Source organism: Oncorhynchus mykiss, chromosome 29 (assembly GCF_057628025.1).
Source record: "Oncorhynchus mykiss isolate SJ-2025 chromosome 29, ASM5762802v1, whole genome shotgun sequence".
Taxonomy (NCBI): domain Eukaryota; kingdom Metazoa; phylum Chordata; class Actinopteri; order Salmoniformes; family Salmonidae; genus Oncorhynchus; species Oncorhynchus mykiss.
This window is the reverse complement of record NC_143050.1, coordinates 875933-903929: the sequence shown is the minus strand read 5'-3', so window position 1 is coordinate 903929 and position 27997 is coordinate 875933. Positions and strand designations below refer to the sequence as shown.

Here is a 27997-nt window from a genome sequence, read left to right as displayed (position 1 = left end):
TTTTTCCAGCATAATGTAATGTCAAAAGCCACACTGGTCTAACAAAACAGCTCCCACAATCTTTTTATTATAAATTTCTCTCAGCCAATCATCAGACATTTGTGTAAGTGCTGTGCTTGTTGAATGTCCTTCCCTATAAGCATGCTGAAATTCTGTTGTCAATTTGTGTACAGTAAAATAGCATTGTATCTGATCAAACACCATTTTTTCCAAATGTTTACTAAGGGTTGGTAACAGGCTGATTGGTCGGCTATTTGAGCCAGTAAAGGGGGCTTTACTGTTCTTATTTAGCAGAATAACTGTCAGTTTTTACAGAAAGAAGTGGTTTTAGTGTTTGGATCAAAACCACCAACAGAGAAAGACAGTCAAAACAGAGTTTGAGGAAATAAAGCTACTGACTCATGTGTTTCAGTGTGTGTGTGTACGCTGCAGGCTTGTGTGTGTGTGTGTGTGTGATCAATGTAATAACTGCAGGATGGACTTTATTCAACATAACTAAAAAGACGGAACAGACAGACAAGACGTCCCTGTTCTATGCTGATCAAAAACACTGGTGAGTGACACATATCTACACATATTAAATAGACATGTTATATAGAGATTTATTTGTAATAGAGTTTAGTCAATGATTTTTGTCTTTTTGGAGAGCAGGAGAGGATCAGAGGTGGAAAGAGTTACCAGCTCCATGCTCTAACCCAGGTTTCCCCAACTCTCTCCTCTGCCCGGTGAAACCTCTTGGGGGGGGGGGGGGGGGGGGGGAAACCTGTGAAACCTCTTGGGGGAGGGGAGGGGAGGGGGAGAGGTTTGGGAAACCTGTGAAACCTCTTGGGGGAGGGGAGGGGAGGGGGGGGGGGGGTTTGGGAAACCTGTGAAACCTCTTGGGGGAGGGGAGGGGAGGGGGAGAGGTTTGGGAAACCTGTGAAACCTCTTGGGGGAGGGGAGGGGAGGGGGAGAGGTTTGGGAAACCTGTGAAACCTCTTGGGGGAGGGGGGGGGGGTTGGGAAACCTGTGAAACCTCTTGGGGGGGGGGGGGGGGAGTGAGGAGAGGGTTGGGAAACCTGTGAAACCTCTTGGGGGGGGGGGAACCTGTGAAACCTCTTGGGGGAGGGGAGGGGGAGAGGTTTGGGAAACCTGTGAAACCTCTTGGGGGAGGGGAGGGGAGGGGGGGGGGGGGGTTGGGAAACCTGTGAAACCTCTTGGGGGGGGGGGGGGGTGAGGAGAGGGTTGGGAAACCTGTGAAACCTCTTGGGGGGGTTAGCAGCATATCACCATCAAGCCTTTGAGTGAACCAATACACTAACCATCAAGCCTTTGGGTGAACCAATCAACTAACCATCAAGCCTTTGTGTGAACCAATCAACTAACCATCAAGCCTTTGTGTGAACCAATCAACTAACCATCAAGCCTTTGTGTGAACCAATCAACTAACCATCAAGCCTTTGGGTGAACCAATCAACTAAACCATCAAGCCTTTGGGTGAACCAATCAACTAAACCATCAAGCCTTTGTGTGAACCAATCAACTAACCATCAAGCCTTTGTGTGAACCAATCAACTAACCATCAAGCCTTTGTGTGAACCAATCAACTAACCATCAAGCCTTTGTGTGAACCAATCAACTAAACCATCAAGCCTTTGTGTGAACCAATCAACTAACCATCAAGCCTTTGGGTGAACCAATCAACTAACCATCAAACCTTTGGGTGAACCAATCAACTAACCATCAAGCCTTTGGGTGAACCAATCAACTAACCATCAAGCCTTTGGGTGAACCAATCAACTAACCATCAAGCCTTTGGGTGAACCAATCAACTAACCATCAAGCCTTTGGGTGAACCAATCAACTAACCATCAAGCCTTTGGGTGAACCAATCAACTAACCATCAAGCCTTTGGGTGAGACCAATCAACTAACCATCAAGCCTTTGGGTGAACCAATCAACTAACCATCAAGCCTTTGGGTGAACCAATCAACTAACCATCAAGCCTTTGGGTGAACCAATCAACTAAACCATCAAGCCTTTGGGTGAACCAATCAACTAACCATCAAACCTTTGGGTGAACCAATCAACTAACCATCAAGCCTTTGGGTGAACCAATCAACTAATCATCAAGCCTTTGGGTTCAGGTGTGTTGGTGGAATAATAGAACTTGACCAGTCATCTGGAGTTGTCTGGGATGGAGGGAAAGTATTCTAGAGTAATTTCTCCTGTGACGTCATATTTGACCCTCTATGATGTCATGTCTCTGCGTCCTGTCCTCTCAGGGATCCCGAGGATGATGTCAGGGTTTTCACTGTCTGCGGTGTGTGTGGCGGTGCTCCTTTCCTTGGGGCGATGCCAGAACAAATGCTCGGTCCAGGACGGAACACCAGGAGCGCGAGGAACTCCAGGCCGGGATGGGCGACAAGGAGCAAAGGGAGAAAAAGGAGAGCCAGGTAACAGAGAGATGGAGGGATTGGAGAGAAGATAAAGAAGGGAGAGGAGGGAGAAGAGAGAAGGGAGGAGGGAGAGGAGGAGAGAGGAGGGAGAGGGAGAGGGGGGAGAAATAAGTAGAGAGAGGGAGAGGAAGGGAGAAGAGAGAAGGGAGGAGGGAGAGGAGGAGAGAGGAGGGAGAGGGGGAGAGGGAGATGGGGGAGAAATAAGTAGAGAGAGGGAGAGGAAGGGAGAAGAGGAGAGAGGAGGGAGATAAGGGAGTCAGGGAGAGAGGAAGAGGAGGGAGAGAGGGAGAGAGGAAGAGGAAGGGAGAGGAAGAAACAGCATGTTACATAACCTGTCAGTAAAGAGGACTGTGTGGTTAGTGTGGTCAGGGTCTCTCCCGCCTCTCTCTTCCTCTCCCTTCTCTCTCTCTTCCTCTCCCTTCTCTCTCTCTTCTTCTACCACCTCTCCTTCCTCTCCCTTGTATCTCTTCCTCTCTCTTCCTCAACCCTACTGTCTCTTCCTTTCCCTCCTCTCCCTCCTCCTCTGGTCAGGGTCTGTTACAGTGTGGTGGTGAGGGTCTGTTACAGTCTGGTGGTCAGGGTCTGTTACAGTCTGGTGGTCAGGGTCTGTTACAGTCTGGTGGTCAGGGTCTGTTATAGTCTGGTCAGGGTCTGTTACAGTGTGGTGGTCAGGGTCTGTTACAGTCTGGTGGTCAGGGAATGTTATAGTCTGGTGGTCAGGGTCTGTTACAGTCTGGAAGTCAGGGTCTGTTACAGTCTGGTGGTCAGGGTCTGTTACAGTCTGGTGGTCAGGGTCTGGTGGTCAGGGTCTGTTACAGTCTGGTGGTCAGGGTCTGTTATAGTCTGGTCAGGGTCTGTTACAGTGTGGTGGTCAGGGTCTGTTATAGTCTGGTGGTCAGGGTCTGGTGGTCAGGGTCTGTTACAGTCTGGTGGTCAGGGTCTGTTACAGTCTGGTGGTCAGGGTCTGTTACAGTCTGGTGGTCAGGGTCTGGTGGTCAGGGTCTGTTACAGTCTGGTGGTCAGGGTCTGTTATAGTCTGGTCAGGGTCTGTTACAGTGTGGTGGTCAGGGTCTGTTACAGTCTGGTGGTCAGGGTCTGTTACAGTCTGGTGGTCAGGGTCTGTTATAGTCTGGTGGTCAGGGTCTGTTATAGTCTGGTGGTCAGGGTCTGTTACAGTCTGGTGGTCAGGGTCTGTTACAGTCTGGTGGTCAGGGTCTGTTATAGTCTGGTCAGGGTCTGTTACAGTGTGGTGGTCAGGGTCTGTTACAGTGTGGTGGTCAGGGTCTGTTACAGTCTGGTGGTCAGGGTCTGTTACAGTCTGGTGGTCAGGGTCTGTTACAGTCTGGTCAGGGTCTGTTATAGTGTGGTGGTCAGGGTCTGTTACAGTCTGGTGGTCAGGGTCTGTTACAGTCTGGTGGTCAGGGTCTGTTACAGTCTGGTGGTCAGGGTCTGGTGGTCAGGGTCTGTTACAGTCTGGTGGTCAGGGTCTGTTACAGTGTGGTGGTCAGGGTCTGTTACAGTCTGGTGGTCAGGGTCTGTTACAGTCTGGTGGTCAGGGTCTGTTACAGTCTGGTGGTCAGGGTCTGTTACAGTCTGGTGGTCAGGGTCTGTTACAGTCTGGTGGTCAGGGTCTGTTATAGTCTGGTCAGGGTCTGTTACAGTCTGGTTGTCAGGGTCTGTTACAGTCTGGTGGTCAGGGTCTGTTATAGTCTGGTCAGGGTCTGTTACAGTGTGGTGGTCAGGGAGTGTTACAGTCTGGTGGTCAGGGTCTGTTATAGTCTGGTGGTCAGGGTCTGTTACAGTCTGGTGGTCAGGGTCTGTTACAGTCTGGTGGTCAGGGTCTGTTATACTCTGGTCAGGGTCTGTTACAGTGTGGTGGTCAGGGTCTGTTACAGTGTGGTGGTCAGGGTCTGTTACAGTCTGGTGGTCAGGGTCTGTTACAGTCTGGTGGTCAGGGTCTGTTACAGTCTGGTCAGGGTCTGTTATAGTGTGGTGGTCAGGGTCTGTTACAGTCTGGTGGTCAGGGTCTGTTACAGTCTGGTGGTCAGGGTCTGTTACAGTCTGGTGGTCAGGGTCTGGTGGTTAGGGTCTGTTACAGTCTGGTGGTCAGGGTCTGTTACAGTCTGGTGGTCAGGGTCTGGTGGTTAGGGTCTGTTACAGTCTGGTTGTCAGGGTCTGTTACAGTCTGGTGGTCAGGGTCTGTTACAGTCTGGTGGTCAGGGTCTGTTATACTCTGGTCAGGGTCTGTTACAGTGTGGTGGTCAGGGTCTGTTATGGTCTGGTGGTCAGGGTCTGTTACAGTCTGGTGGTCAGGGTCTGTTATAGTCTGGTTGTCAGGGTCTGTTACAGTCTGGTGGTCAGGGTCTGTTACAGTCTGGTGGTCAGGGTCTGTTATACTCTGGTCAGGGTCTGTTACAGTGTGGTGGTCAAGGTCTGTTATAGTCTGGTGGTCAGGGTCTGTTACAGTCTGGTGGTCAGGGTCTGTTATAGTCTGGTGGTCAGGGTCTGTTACAGTCTGGTGGTCAGGGTCTGTTACAGTCTGGTGGTCAGGGTCTGTTATACTCTGGTCAGGGTCTGTTACAGTGTGGTGGTCAGGGTCTGTTACAGTGTGGTGGTCAGGGTCTGTTACAGTCTGGTGGTCAGGGTCTGTTACAGTCTGGTGGTCAGGGTCTGTTACAGTCTGGTCAGGGTCTGTTATAGTGTGGTGGTCAGGGTCTGTTACAGTGTGGTGGTCAGGGTCTGTTACAGTCTGGTGGTCAGGGTCTGTTACAGTCTGGTGGTCAGGGTCTGTTACAGTCTGGTCAGGGTCTGTTATAGTGTGGTGGTCAGGGTCTGTTACAGTCTGGTGGTCAGGGTCTGTTATAGTCTGGTGGTCAGGGTCTGTTATAGTCTGGTGGTCAGGGTCTGTTATAGTCTGGTGGTCAGGGTCTGTTATAGTCTGGTGGTCAGGGTCTGTTATAGTCTGGTGGTCAGGGTCTGTTACAGTCTGGTCAGGGTCTGTTATAGTCTGGTGGTCAGGGTCTGTTATAGTCTGGTGGTCAGGGTCTGTTATAGTCTGGTGGTCAGGGTCTGTTATAGTCTGGTGGTCAGGGTCTGTTACAGTCTGGTCAGGGTCTGTTATAGTCTGGTGGTCAGGGTCTGTTATAGTCTGGTGGTCAGGGTCTGTTATAGTCTGGTGGTCAGGGTCTGTTATAGTCTGGTGGTCAGGGTCTGTTATAGTCTGGTGGTCAGGGTCTGTTACAGTCTGGTCAGGGTCTGTTACAGTCTGGTGGTCAGGGTCTGTTACAGTCTGGTCAGGGTCTGTTACAGTCTGGTGGTCAGGGTCTGTTACAGTCTGGTGGTCAGGGTCTGTTATAGTCTGGTGGTCAGGGTCTGTTACAGTCTGGTGGTCAGGGTCTGTTACAGTCTGGTGGTCAGGGTCTGTTACAGTCTGGTGGTCAGGGTCTGTTACAGTGTGGTGGTCAGGGTCTGTTACAGGCTGGTTGTCAGGGTCTGTTACAGTCTGGTGGTCAGGGTCTGTTACAGTCTGGTGGTCAGGGTCTGTTATACTCTGGTCAGGGTCTGTTACAGTGTGGTGGTCAGGGTCTGTTATAGTCTGGTGGTCAGGGTCTGTTACAGTCTGGTGGTCAGGGTCTGTTACAGTCTGGTTGTCAGGGTCTGTTATAGTCTGGTGGTCAGGGTCTGTTACAGTCTGGTGGTCAGGGTCTGTTATACTCTGGTCAGGGTCTGTTACAGTGTGGTGGTCAGGGTCTGTTATAGTCTGGTGGTCAGGGTCTGTTACAGTCTGGTGGTCAGGGTCTGTTATAGTCTGGTGGTCAGGGTCTGGTGGTCAGGGTCTGTTACAGTCTGGTGGTCAGGGTCTGTTACAGTCTGGTGGTCAGGGTCTGTTATACTCTGGTCAGGGTCTGTTACAGTCTGGTGGTCAGGGTCTGTTACAGTGTGGTGGTCAGGGAGTGTTACAGTCTGGTGGTCAGGGTCTGTTATAGTCTGGTGGTCAGGGCCTGTTACAGTCTGGTGGTCAGGGTCTGTTACAGTCTGGTGGTCAGTCTGGTGGTCAGGGTCTGGTGGTCAGGGTCTGTTACAGTCTGGTCAGGGTCTGTTACAGTCTGGTGGTCAGGGTCTGTTATAGTCTGGTGGTCAGGGTCTGTTACAGTCTGGTGGTCAGGGTCTGTTACAGTCTGGTGGTCAGGGTCTGTTATGGTCTGGTGGTCAGGGTCTGTTACAGTCTGGTGGTCAGGGTCTGTTATAGTCTGGTGTTCAGGGTCTGTTAGAGTCTGGTCAGGGTCTGTTATAGTCTGGTGGTCAGGGTCTGTTACAGTCTGGTCAGGGTCTGTTACAGTCTGGTGGTCAGGGTCTGTTATAGTCTGGTGGTCAGGGTCTGTTACAGTCTGGTGGTCAGGGTTTGTTACAGTCTGGTGGTCAGGGTCTGTTACAGTCTGGTCAGGGTCTGTTACAGTCTGGTGGTCAGGGTCTGTTATAGTCAGGTGGTCAGGGTCTGTTACAGTCTGGTGGTCAGGGTCTGTTATAGTCTGGTCAGGGTCTGTTACAGTCTGGTGGTCAGGGTCTGTTATAGTCTGGTGGTCAGGGTCTGTTACAGTCTGGTGGTCAGGGTCTGTTATAGTCTGGTCAGGGTCTGTTACAGTGTGGTGGTCAGGGTCTGTTATAGTCAGGTGGTCAGGGTCTGTTACAGTCTGGTGGTCAGGGTCTGTTATAGTCTGGTCAGGGTCTGTTACAGTCTGGTGGTCAGGGTCTGTTATAGTCTGGTGGTCAGGGTCTGTTACAGTCTGGTGGTCAGGGTCTGTTATAGTCTGGTCAGGGTCTGTTACAGTGTGGTGGTCAGGGTCTGTTATAGTCTGGTGGTCAGGGTCTGTTACAGTCTGGTGGTCAGGGTCTGTTATAGTCTGGTCAGGGTCTGTTACAGTCTGGTGGTCAGGGTCTGTTATAGTCTGGTGGTCAGGGTCTGTTACAGTCTGGTGGTCAGGGTCTGTTATAGTCTGGTCAGGGTCTGTTACAGTCTGGTGGTCAGGGTCTGTTATAGTCTGGTCAGGGTCTGTTACAGTCTGGTGGTCAGGGTCTGTTATAGTCTGGTGGTCAGGGTCTGTTACAGTCTGGTGGTCAGGGTCTGTTACAGTCTGGTGGTCAGGGTCTGTTATAGTCTGGTCAGGGTCTGTTACAGTCTGGTGGTCAGGGTCTGTTATAGTCTGGTGGTCAGGGTCTGTTACAGTGTGGTGGTCAGGGTCTGTTATAGTCAGGTGGTCAGGGTCTGTTATAGTCTGGTCAGGGTCTGTTACAGTCTGGTGGTCAGGGTCTGTTATAGTCTGGTGGTCAGGGTCTGTTACAGTCTGGTGGTCAGGGTCTGTTATAGTCTGGTCAGGGTCTGTTACAGTCTGGTGGTCAGGGTCTGTTATAGTCTGGTGGTCAGGGTCTGTTACAGTCTGGTGGTCAGGGTCTGTTACAGTCTGGTGGTCAGGGTCTGTTATACTCTGGTCAGGGTCTGTTACAGTGTGGTGGTCAGGGTCTGTTACAGTGTGGTGGTCAGGGTCTGTTACAGTCTGGTGGTCAGGGTCTGTTACAGTCTGGTGGTCAGGGTCTGTTACAGTCTGGTCAGGGTCTGTTATAGTGTGGTGGTCAGGGTCTGTTACAGTCTGGTGGTCAGGGTCTGTTACAGTCTGGTAGTCAGGGTCTGTTACAGTCTGGTGGTCAGGGTCTGGTGGTCAGGGTCTGTTACAGTCTGGTGGTCAGGGTCTGTTACAGTCTGGTTGTCAGGGTCTGTTACAGTCTGGTGGTCAGGGTCTGTTACAGTGTGGTGGTCAGGGTCTGTTACAGTGTGGTGGTCAGGGTCTGTTACAGTCTGGTGGTCAGGGTATGTTACAGTGTGGTGGTCAGGGTCTGTTACAGTCTGGTCAGGGTCTGTTACAGTCTGGTCAGGGTCTGTTACAGTGTGGTGGTCAGGGTCTGTTATAGTCTGGTGGTCAGGGTCTGTTACAGTGTGGTGGTCAGGGTCTGTTACAGTCTGGTGGTCAGGGTCTGTTATAGTCTGGTGGTCAGGGTCTGTTATAGTCTGGTCAGGGTCTGTTACAGTCTGGTGGTCAGGGTCTGTTATAGTCTGGTGGTCAGGGTCTGTTACAGTCTGGTGGTCAGGGTCTGTTATAGTCTGGTCAGGGTCTGTTACAGTGTGGTGGTCAGGGAGTGTTACAGTCTGGTGGTCAGGGTCTGTTATAGTCTGGTGGTCAGGGCCTGTTACAGTCTGGTGGTCAGGGTCTGTTACAGTCTGGTGGTCAGTCTGGTGGTCAGGGTCTGGTGGTCAGGGTCTGTTACAGTCTGGTCAGGGTCTGTTACAGTCTGGTGGTCAGGGTCTGTTATAGTCTGGTGGTCAGGGTCTGTTACAGTCTGGTGGTCAGGGTCTGTTACAGTCTGGTGGTCAGGGTCTGTTATAGTCTGGTGGTCAGGGTCTGTTAGAGTCTGGTCAGGGTCTGTTATAGTCTGGTGGTCAGGGTCTGTTACAGTCTGGTCAGGGTCTGTTACAGTCTGGTGGTCAGGGTCTGTTACAGTCTGGTGGTCAGGGTTTGTTACAGTCTGGTGGTCAGGGTCTGTTACAGTCTGGTCAGGGTCTGTTACAGTCTGGTGGTCAGGGTCTGTTATAGTCTGGTGGTCAGGGTCTGTTACAGTCTGGTGGTCAGGGTCTGTTATAGTCTGGTCAGGGTCTGTTACAGTCTGGTGGTCAGGGTCTGTTATAGTCTGGTGGTCAGGGTCTGTTACAGTCTGGTGGTCAGGGTCTGTTATAGTCTGGTCAGGGTCTGTTACAGTGTGGTGGTCAGGGTCTGTTATAGTCTGGTGGTCAGGGTCTGTTACAGTCTGGTGGTCAGGGTCTGTTACAGTCTGGTGGTCAGTCTGGTGGTCAGGGTCTGGTGGTCAGGGTCTTTTATAGTCTGGTGGTCAGGGTCTGTTATAGTCAGGTGGTCAGGGTCTGTTACAGTCTGGTGGTCAGGGTCTGTTACAGTCTGGTGGTCAGGGTCTGTTACAGTCTGGTCAGGGTCTGTTACAGTCTGGTGGTCAGGGTCTGTTATAGTCTGGTGGTCAGGGTCTGTTACAGTCTGGTGGTCAGGGTCTGTTATAGTCTGGTGGTCAGGGTCTGTTACAGTCTGGTGGTCAGGGTCTGTTATAGTCTTGTCAGGGTCTGTTACAGTGTTGTGGTCAGGGTCTGTTACAGTCTGGTGGTCAGGGTCTGTTATAGTCTGGTGGTCAGGGTCTGTTACAGTCTGGTCAGGGTCTGTTACAGTCTGGTCAGGGTCTGTTACAGTCTGGTGGTCAGGGTCTGTTATAGTCTGGTCAGGGTCTGTTACAGTGTGGTGGTCAGGGTCTGTTACAGTCTGGTGGTCAGGGTCTGTTATAGTCTGGTGGTCAGGGTCTGTTACAGTCTGGTCAGGGTCTGTTACAGTCTGGTGGTCAGGGTCTGTTATAGTCTGGTGGTCAGGGTCTGTTACAGTCTGGTGGTCAGGGTCTGTTACAGTCTGGTGGTCAGGGTCTGTTACAGTCTGGTCAGGGTCTGTTACAGTCTGGTGGTCAGGGTCTGTTATAGTCTGGTGGTCAGGGTCTGTTACAGTCTGGTGGTCAGGGTCTGTTATAGTCTGGTGGTCAGGGTCTGTTACAGTCTGGTGGTCAGGGTCTGTTATAGTCTGGTCAGGGTCTGTTACAGTGTGGTGGTCAGGGTCTGTTACAGTCTGGTGGTCAGGGTCTGTTATAGTCTGGTGGTCAGGGTCTGTTACAGTCTGGTCAGGGTCTGTTACAGTCTGGTCAGGGTCTGTTATAGTCTGGTGGTCAGGGTCTGTTACAGTCTGGTGGTCAGGGTATGTTATGGTCTGGTGGTCAGGGTCTGTTACAGTCTGGTCAGGGTCTGTTACAGTCTGGTGGTCAGGGTCTGTTATAGTCTGGTCAGGGTCTGTTACAGTGTGGTGGTCAGGGTCTGTTACAGTCTGGTGGTCAGGGTCTGTTATAGTCTGGTGGTCAGGGTCTGTTACAGTCTGGTCAGGGTCTGTTACAGTCTGGTGGTCAGGGTCTGTTATAGTCTGGTGGTCAGGGTCTGTTATAGTCTGGTGGTCAGGGTCTGTTATAGTCTGGTGGTCAGGGTCTGTTACAGTCTGGTGGTCAGGGTCTGTTACAGTCTGGTGGTCAGGGTCTGTTATAGTCTGGTGGTCAGGGTCTGTTACAGTCTGGTCAGGGTCTGTTACAGTCTGGTGGTCAGGGTCTGTTATAGTCTGGTGGTCAGGGTCTGTTATAGTCTGGTGGTCAGAGTCTATTATAGTCTGGTGGTCAGGGTCTCTTACAGTGTGGTGGTCAGGGCCTGTTATAGTCTGGTGGTCAGGGTCTGTTACAGTCTGGTGGTCAGGGTCTGTTATAGTCTGGTGGTCAGGGTCTGTTACAGTCTGGTGGTCAGGGTCTGTTACAGTCTGGTGGTCAGGGCCTGTTATAGTCTGGTGGTCAGGGTCTGTTACAGTCTGGTGGTCAGGGTCTGTTATAGTCTGGTGGTCAGGGTCTGTTACAGTCTGGTGGTCAGGGTCTGTTATAGTCTGGTGGTCAGGGTCTGTTACAGTCTGGTGGTCAGGGTCTGTTACAGTCTGGTGGTCAGGGTCTGTTATACTCTGGTCAGGGTCTGTTACAGTGTGGTGGTCAGGGTCTGTTACAGTGTGGTGGTCAGGGTCTGTTACAGTCTGGTGGTCAGGGTCTGTTACAGTCTGGTGGTCAGGGTCTGTTACAGTCTGGTCAGGGTCTGTTATAGTGTGGTGGTCAGGGTCTGTTACAGTGTGGTGGTCAGGGTCTGTTACAGTCTGGTGGTCAGGGTCTGTTACAGTCTGGTGGTCAGGGTCTGTTACAGTCTGGTCAGGGTCTGTTATAGTGTGGTGGTCAGGGTCTGTTACAGTCTGGTGGTCAGGGTCTGTTATAGTCTGGTGGTCAGGGTCTGTTATAGTCTGGTGGTCAGGGTCTGTTATAGTCTGGTGGTCAGGGTCTGTTATAGTCTGGTGGTCAGGGTCTGTTATAGTCTGGTGGTCAGGGTCTGTTACAGTCTGGTCAGGGTCTGTTATAGTCTGGTGGTCAGGGTCTGTTATAGTCTGGTGGTCAGGGTCTGTTATAGTCTGGTGGTCAGGGTCTGTTATAGTCTGGTGGTCAGGGTCTGTTACAGTCTGGTCAGGGTCTGTTATAGTCTGGTGGTCAGGGTCTGTTATAGTCTGGTGGTCAGGGTCTGTTATAGTCTGGTGGTCAGGGTCTGTTATAGTCTGGTGGTCAGGGTCTATTATAGTCTGGTGGTCAGGGTCTGTTACAGTCTGGTCAGGGTCTGTTACAGTCTGGTGGTCAGGGTCTGTTACAGTCTGGTCAGGGTCTGTTACAGTCTGGTGGTCAGGGTCTGTTACAGTCTGGTGGTCAGGGTCTGTTATAGTCTGGTGGTCAGGGTCTGTTACAGTCTGGTGGTCAGGGTCTGTTACAGTCTGGTGGTCAGGGTCTGTTACAGTCTGGTGGTCAGGGTCTGTTACAGTGTGGTGGTCAGGGTCTGTTACAGGCTGGTTGTCAGGGTCTGTTACAGTCTGGTGGTCAGGGTCTGTTACAGTCTGGTGGTCAGGGTCTGTTATACTCTGGTCAGGGTCTGTTACAGTGTGGTGGTCAGGGTCTGTTATAGTCTGGTGGTCAGGGTCTGTTACAGTCTGGTGGTCAGGGTCTGTTACAGTCTGGTTGTCAGGGTCTGTTATAGTCTGGTGGTCAGGGTCTGTTACAGTCTGGTGGTCAGGGTCTGTTATACTCTGGTCAGGGTCTGTTACAGTGTGGTGGTCAGGGTCTGTTATAGTCTGGTGGTCAGGGTCTGTTACAGTCTGGTGGTCAGGGTCTGTTATAGTCTGGTGGTCAGGGTCTGGTGGTCAGGGTCTGTTACAGTCTGGTGGTCAGGGTCTGTTACAGTCTGGTGGTCAGGGTCTGTTATACTCTGGTCAGGGTCTGTTACAGTCTGGTGGTCAGGGTCTGTTACAGTGTGGTGGTCAGGGAGTGTTACAGTCTGGTGGTCAGGGTCTGTTATAGTCTGGTGGTCAGGGCCTGTTACAGTCTGGTGGTCAGGGTCTGTTACAGTCTGGTGGTCAGTCTGGTGGTCAGGGTCTGGTGGTCAGGGTCTGTTACAGTCTGGTCAGGGTCTGTTACAGTCTGGTGGTCAGGGTCTGTTATAGTCTGGTGGTCAGGGTCTGTTACAGTCTGGTGGTCAGGGTCTGTTACAGTCTGGTGGTCAGGGTCTGTTATGGTCTGGTGGTCAGGGTCTGTTACAGTCTGGTGGTCAGGGTCTGTTATAGTCTGGTGTTCAGGGTCTGTTAGAGTCTGGTCAGGGTCTGTTATAGTCTGGTGGTCAGGGTCTGTTACAGTCTGGTCAGGGTCTGTTACAGTCTGGTGGTCAGGGTCTGTTATAGTCTGGTGGTCAGGGTCTGTTACAGTCTGGTGGTCAGGGTTTGTTACAGTCTGGTGGTCAGGGTCTGTTACAGTCTGGTCAGGGTCTGTTACAGTCTGGTGGTCAGGGTCTGTTATAGTCAGGTGGTCAGGGTCTGTTACAGTCTGGTGGTCAGGGTCTGTTATAGTCTGGTCAGGGTCTGTTACAGTCTGGTGGTCAGGGTCTGTTATAGTCTGGTGGTCAGGGTCTGTTACAGTCTGGTGGTCAGGGTCTGTTATAGTCTGGTCAGGGTCTGTTACAGTGTGGTGGTCAGGGTCTGTTATAGTCAGGTGGTCAGGGTCTGTTACAGTCTGGTGGTCAGGGTCTGTTATAGTCTGGTCAGGGTCTGTTACAGTCTGGTGGTCAGGGTCTGTTATAGTCTGGTGGTCAGGGTCTGTTACAGTCTGGTGGTCAGGGTCTGTTATAGTCTGGTCAGGGTCTGTTACAGTGTGGTGGTCAGGGTCTGTTATAGTCTGGTGGTCAGGGTCTGTTACAGTCTGGTGGTCAGGGTCTGTTATAGTCTGGTCAGGGTCTGTTACAGTCTGGTGGTCAGGGTCTGTTATAGTCTGGTGGTCAGGGTCTGTTACAGTCTGGTGGTCAGGGTCTGTTATAGTCTGGTCAGGGTCTGTTACAGTCTGGTGGTCAGGGTCTGTTATAGTCTGGTCAGGGTCTGTTACAGTCTGGTGGTCAGGGTCTGTTATAGTCTGGTGGTCAGGGTCTGTTACAGTCTGGTGGTCAGGGTCTGTTACAGTCTGGTGGTCAGGGTCTGTTATAGTCTGGTCAGGGTCTGTTACAGTCTGGTGGTCAGGGTCTGTTATAGTCTGGTGGTCAGGGTCTGTTACAGTGTGGTGGTCAGGGTCTGTTATAGTCAGGTGGTCAGGGTCTGTTATAGTCTGGTCAGGGTCTGTTACAGTCTGGTGGTCAGGGTCTGTTATAGTCTGGTGGTCAGGGTCTGTTACAGTCTGGTGGTCAGGGTCTGTTATAGTCTGGTCAGGGTCTGTTACAGTCTGGTGGTCAGGGTCTGTTATAGTCTGGTGGTCAGGGTCTGTTACAGTCTGGTGGTCAGGGTCTGTTACAGTCTGGTGGTCAGGGTCTGTTATACTCTGGTCAGGGTCTGTTACAGTGTGGTGGTCAGGGTCTGTTACAGTGTGGTGGTCAGGGTCTGTTACAGTCTGGTGGTCAGGGTCTGTTACAGTCTGGTGGTCAGGGTCTGTTACAGTCTGGTGGTCAGGGTATGTTACAGTGTGGTGGTCAGGGTCTGTTACAGTCTGGTCAGGGTCTGTTACAGTCTGGTCAGGGTCTGTTACAGTGTGGTGGTCAGGGTCTGTTATAGTCTGGTGGTCAGGGTCTGTTACAGTGTGGTGGTCAGGGTCTGTTACAGTCTGGTGGTCAGGGTCTGTTATAGTCTGGTGGTCAGGGTCTGTTATAGTCTGGTCAGGGTCTGTTACAGTCTGGTGGTCAGGGTCTGTTATAGTCTGGTGGTCAGGGTCTGTTACAGTCTGGTGGTCAGGGTCTGTTATAGTCTGGTCAGGGTCTGTTACAGTGTGGTGGTCAGGGAGTGTTACAGTCTGGTGGTCAGGGTCTGTTATAGTCTGGTGGTCAGGGCCTGTTACAGTCTGGTGGTCAGGGTCTGTTACAGTCTGGTGGTCAGTCTGGTGGTCAGGGTCTGGTGGTCAGGGTCTGTTACAGTCTGGTCAGGGTCTGTTACAGTCTGGTGGTCAGGGTCTGTTATAGTCTGGTGGTCAGGGTCTGTTACAGTCTGGTGGTCAGGGTCTGTTACAGTCTGGTGGTCAGGGTCTGTTATAGTCTGGTGGTCAGGGTCTGTTAGAGTCTGGTCAGGGTCTGTTATAGTCTGGTGGTCAGGGTCTGTTACAGTCTGGTCAGGGTCTGTTACAGTCTGGTGGTCAGGGTCTGTTACAGTCTGGTGGTCAGGGTTTGTTACAGTCTGGTGGTCAGGGTCTGTTACAGTCTGGTCAGGGTCTGTTACAGTCTGGTGGTCAGGGTCTGTTATAGTCTGGTGGTCAGGGTCTGTTACAGTCTGGTGGTCAGGGTCTGTTATAGTCTGGTCAGGGTCTGTTACAGTCTGGTGGTCAGGGTCTGTTATAGTCTGGTGGTCAGGGTCTGTTACAGTCTGGTGGTCAGGGTCTGTTATAGTCTGGTCAGGGTCTGTTACAGTGTGGTGGTCAGGGTCTGTTATAGTCTGGTGGTCAGGGTCTGTTACAGTCTGGTGGTCAGGGTCTGTTACAGTCTGGTGGTCAGTCTGGTGGTCAGGGTCTGGTGGTCAGGGTCTTTTATAGTCTGGTGGTCAGGGTCTGTTATAGTCAGGTGGTCAGGGTCTGTTACAGTCTGGTGGTCAGGGTCTGTTACAGTCTGGTGGTCAGGGTCTGTTACAGTCTGGTCAGGGTCTGTTACAGTCTGGTGGTCAGGGTCTGTTATAGTCTGGTGGTCAGGGTCTGTTACAGTCTGGTGGTCAGGGTCTGTTATAGTCTGGTGGTCAGGGTCTGTTACAGTCTGGTGGTCAGGGTCTGTTATAGTCTTGTCAGGGTCTGTTACAGTGTTGTGGTCAGGGTCTGTTACAGTCTGGTGGTCAGGGTCTGTTATAGTCTGGTGGTCAGGGTCTGTTACAGTCTGGTCAGGGTCTGTTACAGTCTGGTCAGGGTCTGTTACAGTCTGGTGGTCAGGGTCTGTTATAGTCTGGTCAGGGTCTGTTACAGTGTGGTGGTCAGGGTCTGTTACAGTCTGGTGGTCAGGGTCTGTTATAGTCTGGTGGTCAGGGTCTGTTACAGTCTGGTCAGGGTCTGTTACAGTCTGGTGGTCAGGGTCTGTTATAGTCTGGTGGTCAGGGTCTGTTACAGTCTGGTGGTCAGGGTCTGTTACAGTCTGGTGGTCAGGGTCTGTTACAGTCTGGTCAGGGTCTGTTACAGTCTGGTGGTCAGGGTCTGTTATAGTCTGGTGGTCAGGGTCTGTTACAGTCTGGTGGTCAGGGTCTGTTATAGTCTGGTGGTCAGGGTCTGTTACAGTCTGGTGGTCAGGGTCTGTTATAGTCTGGTCAGGGTCTGTTACAGTGTGGTGGTCAGGGTCTGTTACAGTCTGGTGGTCAGGGTCTGTTATAGTCTGGTGGTCAGGGTCTGTTACAGTCTGGTCAGGGTCTGTTACAGTCTGGTCAGGGTCTGTTATAGTCTGGTGGTCAGGGTCTGTTACAGTCTGGTGGTCAGGGTATGTTATGGTCTGGTGGTCAGGGTCTGTTACAGTCTGGTCAGGGTCTGTTACAGTCTGGTGGTCAGGGTCTGTTATAGTCTGGTCAGGGTCTGTTACAGTGTGGTGGTCAGGGTCTGTTACAGTCTGGTGGTCAGGGTCTGTTATAGTCTGGTGGTCAGGGTCTGTTACAGTCTGGTCAGGGTCTGTTACAGTCTGGTGGTCAGGGTCTGTTATAGTCTGGTGGTCAGGGTCTGTTATAGTCTGGTGGTCAGGGTCTGTTATAGTCTGGTGGTCAGGGTCTGTTACAGTCTGGTGGTCAGGGTCTGTTACAGTCTGGTGGTCAGGGTCTGTTATAGTCTGGTGGTCAGGGTCTGTTACAGTCTGGTCAGGGTCTGTTACAGTCTGGTGGTCAGGGTCTGTTATAGTCTGGTGGTCAGGGTCTGTTATAGTCTGGTGGTCAGAGTCTATTATAGTCTGGTGGTCAGGGTCTCTTACAGTGTGGTGGTCAGGGCCTGTTATAGTCTGGTGGTCAGGGTCTGTTACAGTCTGGTGGTCAGGGTCTGTTATAGTCTGGTGGTCAGGGTCTGTTACAGTCTGGTGGTCAGGGTCTGTTATAGTCTGGTGGTCAGGGTCTGTTATAGTCTGGTGGTCAGGGTCTGTTACAGTCTGGTCAGGGTCTGTTACAGTCTGGTCAGGGTCTGTTACAGTCTGGTGGTCAGGGTCTGTTATAGTCTGGTCAGGGTCTGTTACAGTGTGGTGGTCAGGGTCTGTTACAGTCTGGTGGTCAGGGTCTGTTATAGTCTGGTGGTCAGGGTCTGTTACAGTCTGGTCAGGGTCTGTTACAGTCTGGTCAGGGTCTGTTATAGTCTGGTGGTCAGGGTCTGTTACAGTCTGGTGGTCAGGGTCTGTTATAGTCTGGTGGTCAGTCTGGTGGTCAGGGTCTGGTGGTCAGTCCGGTGGTCAGGGTCTGGTGGTCAGCCTGGTGGTCACTCTAGTGGTCAGGGTCTGTTACAGTCTGGTGGTCAGGGTCTGTTATAGTCTGGTGGTCAGGGTCTGTTACAGTCTGGTGGTCAGGGTCTGTTATACTCTGGTGGTCAGGGTCTTATACAGTCTGGTGGTCAGGGTCTGTTACAGTGTGGTGGTCAGGGTCTGTTACAGTCTGGTGGTCAGAGTCTGTTACAGTCTGGTGGTCAGGGTCTGTTATAGTCTGGTGGTCAGTCTGGTGGTCAGGGTCTGGTGGTCAGTCCGGTGGTCAGGGTCTGGTGGTCAGCCTGGTGGTCACTCTAGTGGTCAGGGTCTGGTGGTCAGGGTCTGGTGGTCAGGGTCTGTTACAGTCTGGTGGTCAGGGTCTGGTGGTCAGTCTGGTGGTCAGTCTGGTGGTCAGGGTCTGGTGGTCAGTCTGGTGGTCAGGGTCTGGTGGTCAGTCTGGTGGTCAGGGTCTGGTACAGTCTGGTGGTCAGTCTGGTGGTCAGTCTGGTGGTCAGGGTCTGGTGGTCAGTCTGGTGGTCAGGGTCTGGTGGTCAGTCTGGTGGTCAGGGTCTGGTGGTCAGTCTGGTGGTCAGGGTCTGGTACAGTCTGGTGGTCAGTCTGGTGGTCAGTCTGGTGGTCAGGGTCTGGTGGTCAGTCTGGTGGTCAGGGTCTGGTGGTCAGTCTGGTGGTCAGGGTCTGGTGGTCAGTCTGGTGGTCAGTCTGGTGGTCAGTCTGGTGGTCAGGGACTGGTGGTCAGGGTATGTGGTATTGAGCTGAAAAGTCCACATCTAATGGTTGCTGTTTAGTAAACCTCGGTCCCTCCCTCATCTTTCTCCCAGCACTGCAGCTGGATGCGGGGTTGCCCCATGGACTGAAAGGGATGAAGGGGAGCCGGGGGATCCCCGGGGACATGGGGCCTAAAGGCTTAAGTGGAGACCTGGGACCTGAGGGTCCTTCTGGGCCCCCTGGCCCCCCTGGCCCTGCAGGGAGGGGCGGGGACCAATCCCGTCAACACCGCGCAGCCTTCTCCGTGTCCCGGACAGACATCTCCTACCCCCCCTACAAACGAACCCTGACCTATAACTCCGCCATCACCAGCAGCAACCTGATCAGTTTGAACTCTGGAATGTTCACCTGCAGCATACCTGGAGTCTACTACTTCGTCTTCCACTCAGAGGCCAAGGTAGACAGACAGACAGATAGACAGACAGACAGACAGACAGACAGACAGACAGACAGACAGACAGACAGACAGACAGACAGACAGACAGACAGACAAGTATTACATTGACAGACAGACAGACAGACAGACAGACAGACAGACAGATAGACAGACAGACAGACAGACAGACAGACAGACAGATAGACAGACAGACAGACAGACAGACAGACAGACAGACAGACAGACAGACAGACAGACAGACAGGTATTACTCTCTCTTTCGACATCTTGTAAAACTGTGTGTGTGTGTGTGTGTGTGTGTGTGTGTGTGTGTGTATAGGTGGGCATGTGTCTGTATCTGAAAAGTGACGCCCTGGGAGAGAGGATGCTAGGTTTCTGTGACTACAACAACAGAGCCACTACCCAGGTATGGTTACTATGACAACACCAAGTAGGGACTGATGACACCAGGTTGGGTTACTATGACGACACCGGGTAAAGAGTTTAACAACATAGATTTTTCTTCCTAATAACACTATTTTATTGTTAATTCCATGATGTGTAGGTTCTGTCAGGGGGTGTGGTGTTGGACCTATCACGCGGCAACAAGGTGGGAACCATCCTCCATACTAACCAATCAGCACATAGTATCATCCATATTAACCAATCACCACACAGCATCCTCCTAACTAACCAATCACCACACAGCATCCTCCATACCAGTGGTTCCCAAACCTTTTAAAGTCCCGTACTCCTTCAAACATTCAACTTCCAGCTGTACCCCCTCTATCACCAGGGTCAGCTGTACCCCCTCTATCACCAGGGTCAGCTGTACCCCCTCTATCACCAGGGTCAGCTGTACCCCCTCTATCACCAGGGTCAGCTGTACTCCCTCTATCACCAGGGTCAGCTGTACCCCCTCTATCACCAGAGTCAGCTGTACCCCCTCTATCACCAGGGTCAGCTGTACCCCCTCTATCACCAGGGTCAGCTGTACCCCCTCTATCACCAGGGTCAGCTGTACCCCCTCTATCACCAGGGTCAGCTGTACCCCCTCTATCACCAGGGTCAGCTGTACCCCCTCTATCACCAGGGTCAGCTGTACCCCCTCTATCACCAGGATCAGCTGTACCCCCTCTATCACCAGGGTCAGCTGTACCCCCTCTATCACCAGGGTCAGCTGTACCCCCTCTATCACCAGGATCAGCTGTACCCCCTCTATCACCAGGGTCAGCTGTACCCCCTCTATCACCAGGGTCAGCTGTACCCCCTCTATCACCAGGGTCAGCTGTACCCCCTCTATCACCAGGATCAGCTGTACCCCCTCTATCACCAGGGTCAGCTGTACCCCCTCTATCACCAGGGTCAGCTGTACCCCCTCTATCACCAGGATCAGCTGTACCCCCTCTATCACCAGGGTCAGCTGTACCCCCTCTATCACCAGGGTCAGCTGTACCCCCTCTATCACCAGGGTCAGCTGTACCCCCTCTATCACCAGGGTCAGCTGTACCCCCTCTATCACCAGGGTCAGCTGTACCCCCTCTATCACCAGGATCAGCTGTACCCCCTCTATCACCAGGGTCAGCTGTACCCCCTCTATCACCAGGGTCAGCTGTACCCCCTCTATCACCAGGATCAGCTGTACCCCCTCTATCACCAGGGTCAGCTGTACCCCCTCTATCACCAGGATCAGCTGTACCCCCTCTATCACCAGGGTCAGCTGTACCCCCTCTATCACCAGGGTCAGCTGTACCCCCTCTATCACCAGGGTCAGCTGTACCCCCTCTATCACCAGGATCAGCTGTACCCCCTCTATCACCAGGGTCAGCTGTACCCCCTCTATCACCAGGGTCAGCTGTACCCCCTCTATCACCAGGGTCAGCTGTACCCCCTCTATCACCAGGGTCAGCTGTACCCCCTCTATCACCAGGGTCAGCTGTACCCCCTCTATCACCAGGGTCAGCTGTACCCCCTTTATCACCAGGGTCAGCTGTACCCCCTCTATCACCAGGATCAGCTGTACCCCCTCTATCACCAGGGTCAGCTGTACCCCCTCTATCACCAGGGTCAGCTGTACCCCCTCTATCACCAGGGTCAGCTGTACCCCCTCTATCACCAGGGTCAGCTGTACCCCCTTTATCACCAGGGTCAGCTGTACCCCCTCTATCACCAGGATCAGCTGTACCCCCTTTATCACCAGGGTCAGCTGTACCCCCTTTATCACCAGGGTCAGCTGTACCCCCTTTATCACCAGGGTCAGCTGTACCCCCTCTATCACCAGGGTCAGCTGTACCCCCTTTATCACCAGGGTCAGCTGTACCCCCTCTATCACCAGGATCAGCTGTACCCCCTCTATCACCAGGGTCAGCTGTACCCCCTCTATCACCAGGGTCAGCTGTACCCCCTCTATCACCAGGGTCAGCTGTACCCCCTCTATCACCAGGGTCAGCTGTACCCCCTCTATCACCAGGATCAGCTGTACCCCCTCTATCACCAGGATCAGCTGTACCCCCTCTATCACCAGGGTCAGCTGTACCCCCTCTATCACCAGGGTCAGCTGTACCCCCTCTATCACCAGGGTCAGCTGTACCCCCTCTATCACCAGGGTCAGCTGTACCCCCTCTATCACCAGGGTCAGCTGTACCCCCTCTATCACCAGGGTCAGCTGTACCCCCTCTATCACCAGGGTCAGCTGTACCCCCTCTATCACCAGGATCAGCTGTACCCCCTCTATCACCAGGGTCAGCTGTACCCCCTCTATCACCAGGGTCAGCTGTACCCCCTCTATCACCAGGATCAGCTGTACCCCCTCTATCACCAGGATCAGCTGTACCCCCTCTATCACCAGGATCAGCTGTACCCCCTCTATCACCAGGGTCAGCTGTACCCCCTCTATCACCAGGGTCAGCTGTACCCCCTCTATCACCAGGGTCAGCTGTACCCCCTCTATCACCAGGGTCAGCTGTACCCCCTCTATCACCAGGGTCAGCTGTACCCCCTCTATCACCAGGGTCAGCTGTACCCCCTCTATCACCAGGGTCAGCTGTACCCCCTCTATCACCAGGGTCAGCTGTACCCCCTTTATCACCAGAGTCAGCTGTACCCCCTCTAGCACCAGGGTCAGCTGTACCCCCTCTATCACCAGGGTCATGTGTACCCCCTCTAGCACCAGGGTCAGCTGTATCCCCTCTATCACCAGGGTCATCTGTACCCCCTCTAGCACCAGGGTCAGCTGTACCCCCTCTATCACCAGGGTCAGCTGTACCCCCTCTATCACCAGGGTCAGCTGTACCCCCTCTATCACCAGGGTCATCTGTACCCCCTCTAGCACCAGGGTCAGCTGTACCCCCTCTATCACCAGGGTCATCTGTACCCCCTCTATCACCAGGGTCAGCTGTACCCCCTCTATCACCAGGGTCAGCTGTACCCCCTCTATCACCAGGGTCATCTGTACCCCCTCTATCACCAGGATCAGCTGTACCCCCTCTATCACCAGGGTCAGCTGTACCCCCTCTATCACCAGGGTCAGCTGTACCCCCTCTATCACCAGGGTCAGCTGTACCCCCTCTATCACCAGGATCAGCTGTACCCCCTCTATCACCAGGGTCAGCTGTACCCCCTCTATCACCAGGGTCAGCTGTACCCCCTCTATCACCAGGGTCAGCTGTACCCCCTCTATCACCAGGGTCAGCACACTCTCAAATGTTGTTGTTTGCCATCATTGTAATCCTGCCACACACACACAATATACGATACATGTATTACTCATAAGAATGAGTGTGAGTTTGTCACAACCCGGCTCGTGGGAAGTGACAATGAGCTCTTATAGGACCAGGGCACAAATAATATTATAATAATAATCAAAAATGTAGCTCTTTATTTAACCATCTTATATATAAAATGAGAAGGGTGTGCTTGAAAGGATGCTGTCAGGCCCTGGCCATAGAGAGGCTTTTATTCTCTATTTTGGTTAGGCCAGGGCATTCTATGTTCTCCTTTCTATATTTTTGTATTTCTTTGTTTTTGGCCGGGTATGGTTCTCTTTTTTAAAATTTGTAAAAAAAATGCTTTTTCTCCCCAATTTCATGGTGTCCAATTGTTGTAGTAGCTACTATCTTGTCTCATCGCTACAACTCCCGTACAGGCTCGGGAGAGACGAAGGTTGAAAGTCATGTGTCCTCCGATACACAACCCAACCAAGCCGCACTGCTTCTTAACACAGCGCGCATCCAACCTGGAAGCCAACCGCACCAATGTGTCGGAGGAAACATTGTGCACCTGGCAACCTTGATTAGCGCGCACTGCGCCCGGCCCGCCACAGGAGTCGCTGGTGCGCGATGAGACAAGGACATCCCTACCGACCAGGCCCTCCCTAACCCAGACGACGCTAGGCCAATTGTGCGTCGCCCCACGAACCTCCCGGTCGCGGCCGGTTACGACAGAGCCTGGGCACGAACCCAGGGACTCTGATGGCACAGCTGGCGCTGCAGTACAGCGCCCTTAACCACTGCGCCACCCGGGATGCCCCAGGTATGGTTCTCAGGGACAGCTGTCTATCGTTGTCTCTGATTGAACCATACTTAGGTAGCTCTTGCCCACATGGGTTTTGTGGGTAGTTGTTTTCTGTATTGTTAGTTTCCTTACAGAACTGTTCGTTTTCCTCTTTGTTGGTTTTTGTTCTAGTGTTCTGATTTTAATAAAATATCATGAACACGTCTCACGCTGCGCACAGGAAGAGGACCGTTACGCTGCGCTTTGGTCCAGTCATTCACATGAAGAGGACCGCTACGCTGCGCCTTGGTCCAGTCATTCACAGGAAGAGGACCGTTATGCTGCGCCTTGGTCCAGTCATTCACAGGAAGAGGACCGTTACGCTGCGCCTTGGTCCAGTCATTCACAGGAAGAGGACTGTTACGCTGCACCTTGGTCCAGTCATTCACAGGAAGAGGACTGTTACGCTGCGCCTTGGTCCAGTCATTCACAGGAAGAGGACCGTTAAGCTGCGCCTTGGTCTCCAGTCATTCACAGGAAGAGGACCGTTACGCTGCGCCTTGGTCCAGTCATTCACAGGAAGAGGACCGTTACGCTGCGCCTTGTTCCAGTCATTCACAGGAAGAGGACTGTTACGCTGCACCTTGGTCCAGTCATTCACAGGAAGAGAACTGTTACGCTGCGCCTTGGTCCAGTCATTAACAGGAAGAGGACCGTTATGCTGCGCCTTGGTCTCCAGTCATTCACAGGAAGAGGACTGTTACGGTGGGCCTTGGTCCAGTCATTTACAGGAAGAGGACCGTTACGCTGCGCCTTGGTCCAGTCATTTACAGGAAGAGGACCGTTACGCTGCGCCTTGGTCCAGTCATTCACAGGAAGAGGACCGTTACGCTGCGCCTTGGTCCAGTCATTCACAGGAAGAGGACCGTTACGCTGCGCCTTGGTCCAGTCATTCACAGGAAGAGGACCGTTACGCTGCGCCTTGGTCCAGTCATTCACAGGAATAGGACCGTTACGCTGCGCCTTGGTCCAGTCATTCACAGGAAGAGGACTGTTACGCTGTGCCTTGGTCCAGTCATTCACAGGAAGAGGACTGTTACAGATGCACATAACTCTGTTGAGTTGTATTGGAGAGAGTAGTTGAAGTGTACCTATGATGAAAATTACAGGCCTCTCTCATCTTTTTAAGTGGGAGAACTTGCACAATTGGTGGCTGACTAAATACTTTTTTGCCCCATTGTAACTCTGAAATGTTGGGTTGTATTGGAGAGAGTCTCAGTCTTAAATCATTTTCCACATAGTCTGTGTCTGTATTTAGTTGTCATGCTAGTGAGGGCCGAGATTCCACTCTCACATAGGTACGTAGTTGCAAAGGGCATCAGTGTCTTATTAACAGCGTGACTTGCCAGGGCAACTATCCAGAAATCTGGCAGAACCACTTGTTGCAATTTCGATGAGGATCTCTTTTTCAGATATCGGTAAGTGGACTGGAGGCAGGGCATGAAAGGTATAACGAATCCAGTTGTTTGTGTCGTCCATTTCTGGAAAGGACCTGTGTAATTATGGTCAGTAAAGAAAACTTTAAGCTCGTCTCTCAATAAAAAAACATTTGTCAATACTTTGCCCCTTGATAACCAGCGCACTTCTTGATGTTGTAAAAGCTTTACATGGTCGCTGTCCATATCATTGCATAATGCAGAAAATACACGAGAGTTCAGGGGCCTTGCTTTAACAAAGTTAACCATTTTCACTGTAGAGTCCAAAACATCTTTCAAGCTGTCAGGCATTCCCTTGGCAGCAAGAGCCTCTCGGTGGATGCTGCAGTGTACCCAAGTGACGTCGGGAGCAACCGCTTGCACGTGCGTTACCACTCCACTATGTCTTCCTGTCAAGGCTTTTGTGCCATCAGTACAGACACCAACACATCTTGACCACCAAAGTCCATTTGATGTCACAAAGCTGTCCAGTACTTAAAAAATATCCTCTCCTGTTGTCCTGGTTTCCAGTGGTTTGCAGAAGAGGACGTCTTCCTTAATTGACCCCCCATAAACATAACGGACATATACCAGGAGCTGTGCCAGGCCCGCCACGTCTGTTGACTCATCCAGCTGTAACGCATAGAATTCACTGGCTTGTATGCGAAGCAGTAATTGTTTCAAAACATCTCCTGCCATGTCACTGATGCTGAAAGTCGTCTTTATTCTCCCTTGGCTTATTTTTCAAATGGTCATGTTTCGTTTCTAAATGTCTGAGCAAGAGTGAAGGTTTCCTGTGAGAAAGTAACGGTTAATGTGATTGGATGAGTAACGGTTAATGTGATTGGATGAGTAACGGTTAATGTGATTGGATTAGTAACTGTTAATGTGATTGGATGAGTAACGGTTAATGTGATTGGATGAGTAACGGTTAATGTGATTGGATGAGTAACGGTTAATGTGATTGGATGAGTAACGGTTAATGTGATTGGATGAGTAACTGTTAATGTGATTGGATGAGTAACGGTTAATGTGATTGGATGAGTAACGGTTAATGTGATTGGTTGAGTAACGGTTAATTTGATTGGATGAGTAACTGTTAATGTGATTGGATGAGTAACGGTTAATGTGATTAGATGAGTAACGGTTAATGTGATTGGATGAGTAACGGTTAATGTGATTGGATGTTAATTATTTAACTAGGCTACCTGTATTTGACATTGTGTTGTTATTTCACTGAACAACAGGTGGTTTAATTTTATTTTTGGCAGTGAAACGAGGCTACTGAGGCGAGGGAAAAAACTCACCCAAAAGTATAGCCCCGTTGGACAACATAAATGTACTGTTTGAAAATGTGAAAAATATTATATATGTATATATATATATACATAATTATATTTTTGATCATGATCATCCAGTATATATATCTTTTTTTAATTTGGCGTACCCCCGACGACATTGCACATACCCCAGTTTGGGAATACCTGCTCCATACTAACTAATCAGCACACAGCACCCCCCATACTAACCAATCAGCACAGAGCATAATCTATTCTAACCAATCAGCACAGAGCATCATCGAGTGGAAACTGTAAGTGCCTTCTAAACCTACAGAGAAGGCCTAAGGGTTGATAAAATAATAAATGTATTTTTATATTAAAAATGTCATTCTATTTAATTTCTATCTTTTCTATCTTTTCAATAATATTTAAATGGTAATCTGATTTATTTTATTATTTTCGATTATATTCTAATTTAATGTCTTCAGTGTGTGTTGGAAAGGAAAGGGTTAAGAGAGGAAAGGGTGAAGAGAAAAAAATATCCAATCAGGATTTTCTTTGGGGGTCTCTGGGGAGATAAAACCAGCTAACTAGCTTAGCTATTGGCTTTCAGAAGCTAGAAAGAATGCCTCTGCCATTCAACTGTATTAGAGCATAATTTTGGAGTGACAGTAGAATCAACCAATCACATTTTGACTTGCAATGGGTGGGACTGTTTTACAAAAAAAAGGAAAATGTAGGGCTAGAGACATGTCACTGCTGAGATTGTGAGCCAATAGCACGAGCTCTAGTTTTCCTATGGTCAAGTTAGTTTGTGTTGTAGGCTAGTGTGTAGGTGTTATCTTTGAGGACTGAGGAGGATGTGTTTGCTAATTTGTTACCATCGCCCTTTTCAAGATTAACTTTCAACAAGAAGTTAAAATTATCATAATCATGCCACTGTTTTATTATTGTATCTCGCTTGCTGTTAACTATCTATGGGTGACCATGACTGGGTGAAACACGGGTGACCATGACTGGGTGAAACACAGGTGACCATGACTGGGTGAAACATGGGTGACCATGACTGGGTGAACCACGGGTGACCATGACTGGGTGAAACACGGGTGACCATGACTGGGTGAAACACGGGTGACCATGACTGGGTGAAACACGGGTGACCATGACTGGGTGAAACACGGGTGACCATGACTGGGTGAAACACGGGTGACCATGACTGGGTGAAACATGGGTGACCATGACTGGGTGAAACACGGGTGACCATTACTGGGTGAAACACAGGTGACCATGACTGGGTGAAACACGGGTGACCATGACTGGGTGAAACACGACTGCATTCAACTTTAGATCACCGGTTACTTTGTGTGCAGAACTTGATGAAGTAAGTTATCAATGAGATGTAGCTAGCTAACAGTAGTACATTTTGATTTGGAAATGCTAAAGGGTTGTATTTTTATTGTCATGATTGTGGCCTGTTGGCTTATTATGTCAGATTGAATGGGATGTGACTGCTGTCTTTGTGTAGCATCGTCCATACCAACAGCACACAATGATTCTATAAACAGGTGTGTAACCAGGTGTGTTAATATAACCAGGTGTGGCTGGAGCCGTTTAAAGACGAGCAGCCGGAGAATGTGAAGGACGACAAGAAGGACAAGAAGATCGTGTTCAACGGCTTCATGCTCTTCCCCACCGGGAAGTGATGTCACAACGCCATGCAGTGACCTCGTCACATGAGCTGTCCCTGGGAACCAACCATTACTAACACTGTTCTATACTGATCTATACTGTTCCATACAGTTCTATACTTTTCTATACTGATCATCTATACTGATCTATACTGATCAACACTTTTCTATTCTGTTCTATACGGATCTACACTTTTCTATACTGATCTATACTGTTCTATACCGATCTATACTGATCTATACCGATCTATACTGTTCTATACTGATCTATACTGTTCTATACTGATCTATACTGATCTATGTGGTCCTATACTGTTCTATACTGATCTATACTGTTCTATACGGTTCTATACTGTTCTATACTGTTCTATACTGATCTATACGGTTCTATACTGATCTATACTGTTCTATACTGTTCTATACTGATCTATACTGATCTATACGGTTCTATACTGTTCTATACTGTTCTATACTGATCTATACGGTTCTATACTGATCTATACTGTTCTATACTGATCTATACTGATCTATACGGTTCTATACTGATCTATACTGTTCTATACTGATCTATACTGTTCTATACTGATCTATACGGTTCTATACTGATCTATACTGTTCTATACTGATCTATACTGTTCTATACCAACCCTGCCATTATTGATATAAAATACAGTGCCAAGTGAAAGTCACACACACCCCTGGCAGTCTTCACCTTTTGATGCTTTAAATCTCAAAAGGATCACATGTGATGTTTTTCTTTCATCTACACATCCTACTCCACATTTTAAAGAAATTATACAACATTTTCCAAATGAATAATAAAAATACAATTTAAAATGAA

The 27997-nt window shown here is 50.6% G+C and overlaps 1 protein-coding gene across 1 annotated transcript; it reads left to right on the top strand.

The window, feature by feature from the left end:
- The first annotated feature begins 165 nt into the window (after positions 1-165).
- On the top strand, positions 166-27997 carry c1qa (complement C1q A chain). Its single transcript, XM_036968033.2, has 6 exons — positions 166-553; positions 2265-2435; positions 17901-18244; positions 18563-18649; positions 18788-18832; positions 27064-27997. Exons 1-6 carry the CDS (start codon positions 535-537, stop codon positions 27169-27171), a joined length of 774 nt encoding a protein of 257 aa, XP_036823928.1. The 5' UTR covers positions 166-534; the 3' UTR covers positions 27172-27997.

What these genes read in the sequence shown, in the direction of transcription:
- c1qa (XM_036968033.2), top strand. An exon ending in TCTTCCACTCAGAGGCCAAG is followed by an intron (nt 18,245 to 18,562) that starts GTAGACAGACAG and finishes GTGTGTGTATAG; the next exon opens with GTGGGCATGTGTCTGTATCT. An exon ending in ACAACAGAGCCACTACCCAG is followed by an intron (nt 18,650 to 18,787) that starts GTATGGTTACTA and finishes CATGATGTGTAG; the next exon opens with GTTCTGTCAGGGGGTGTGGT.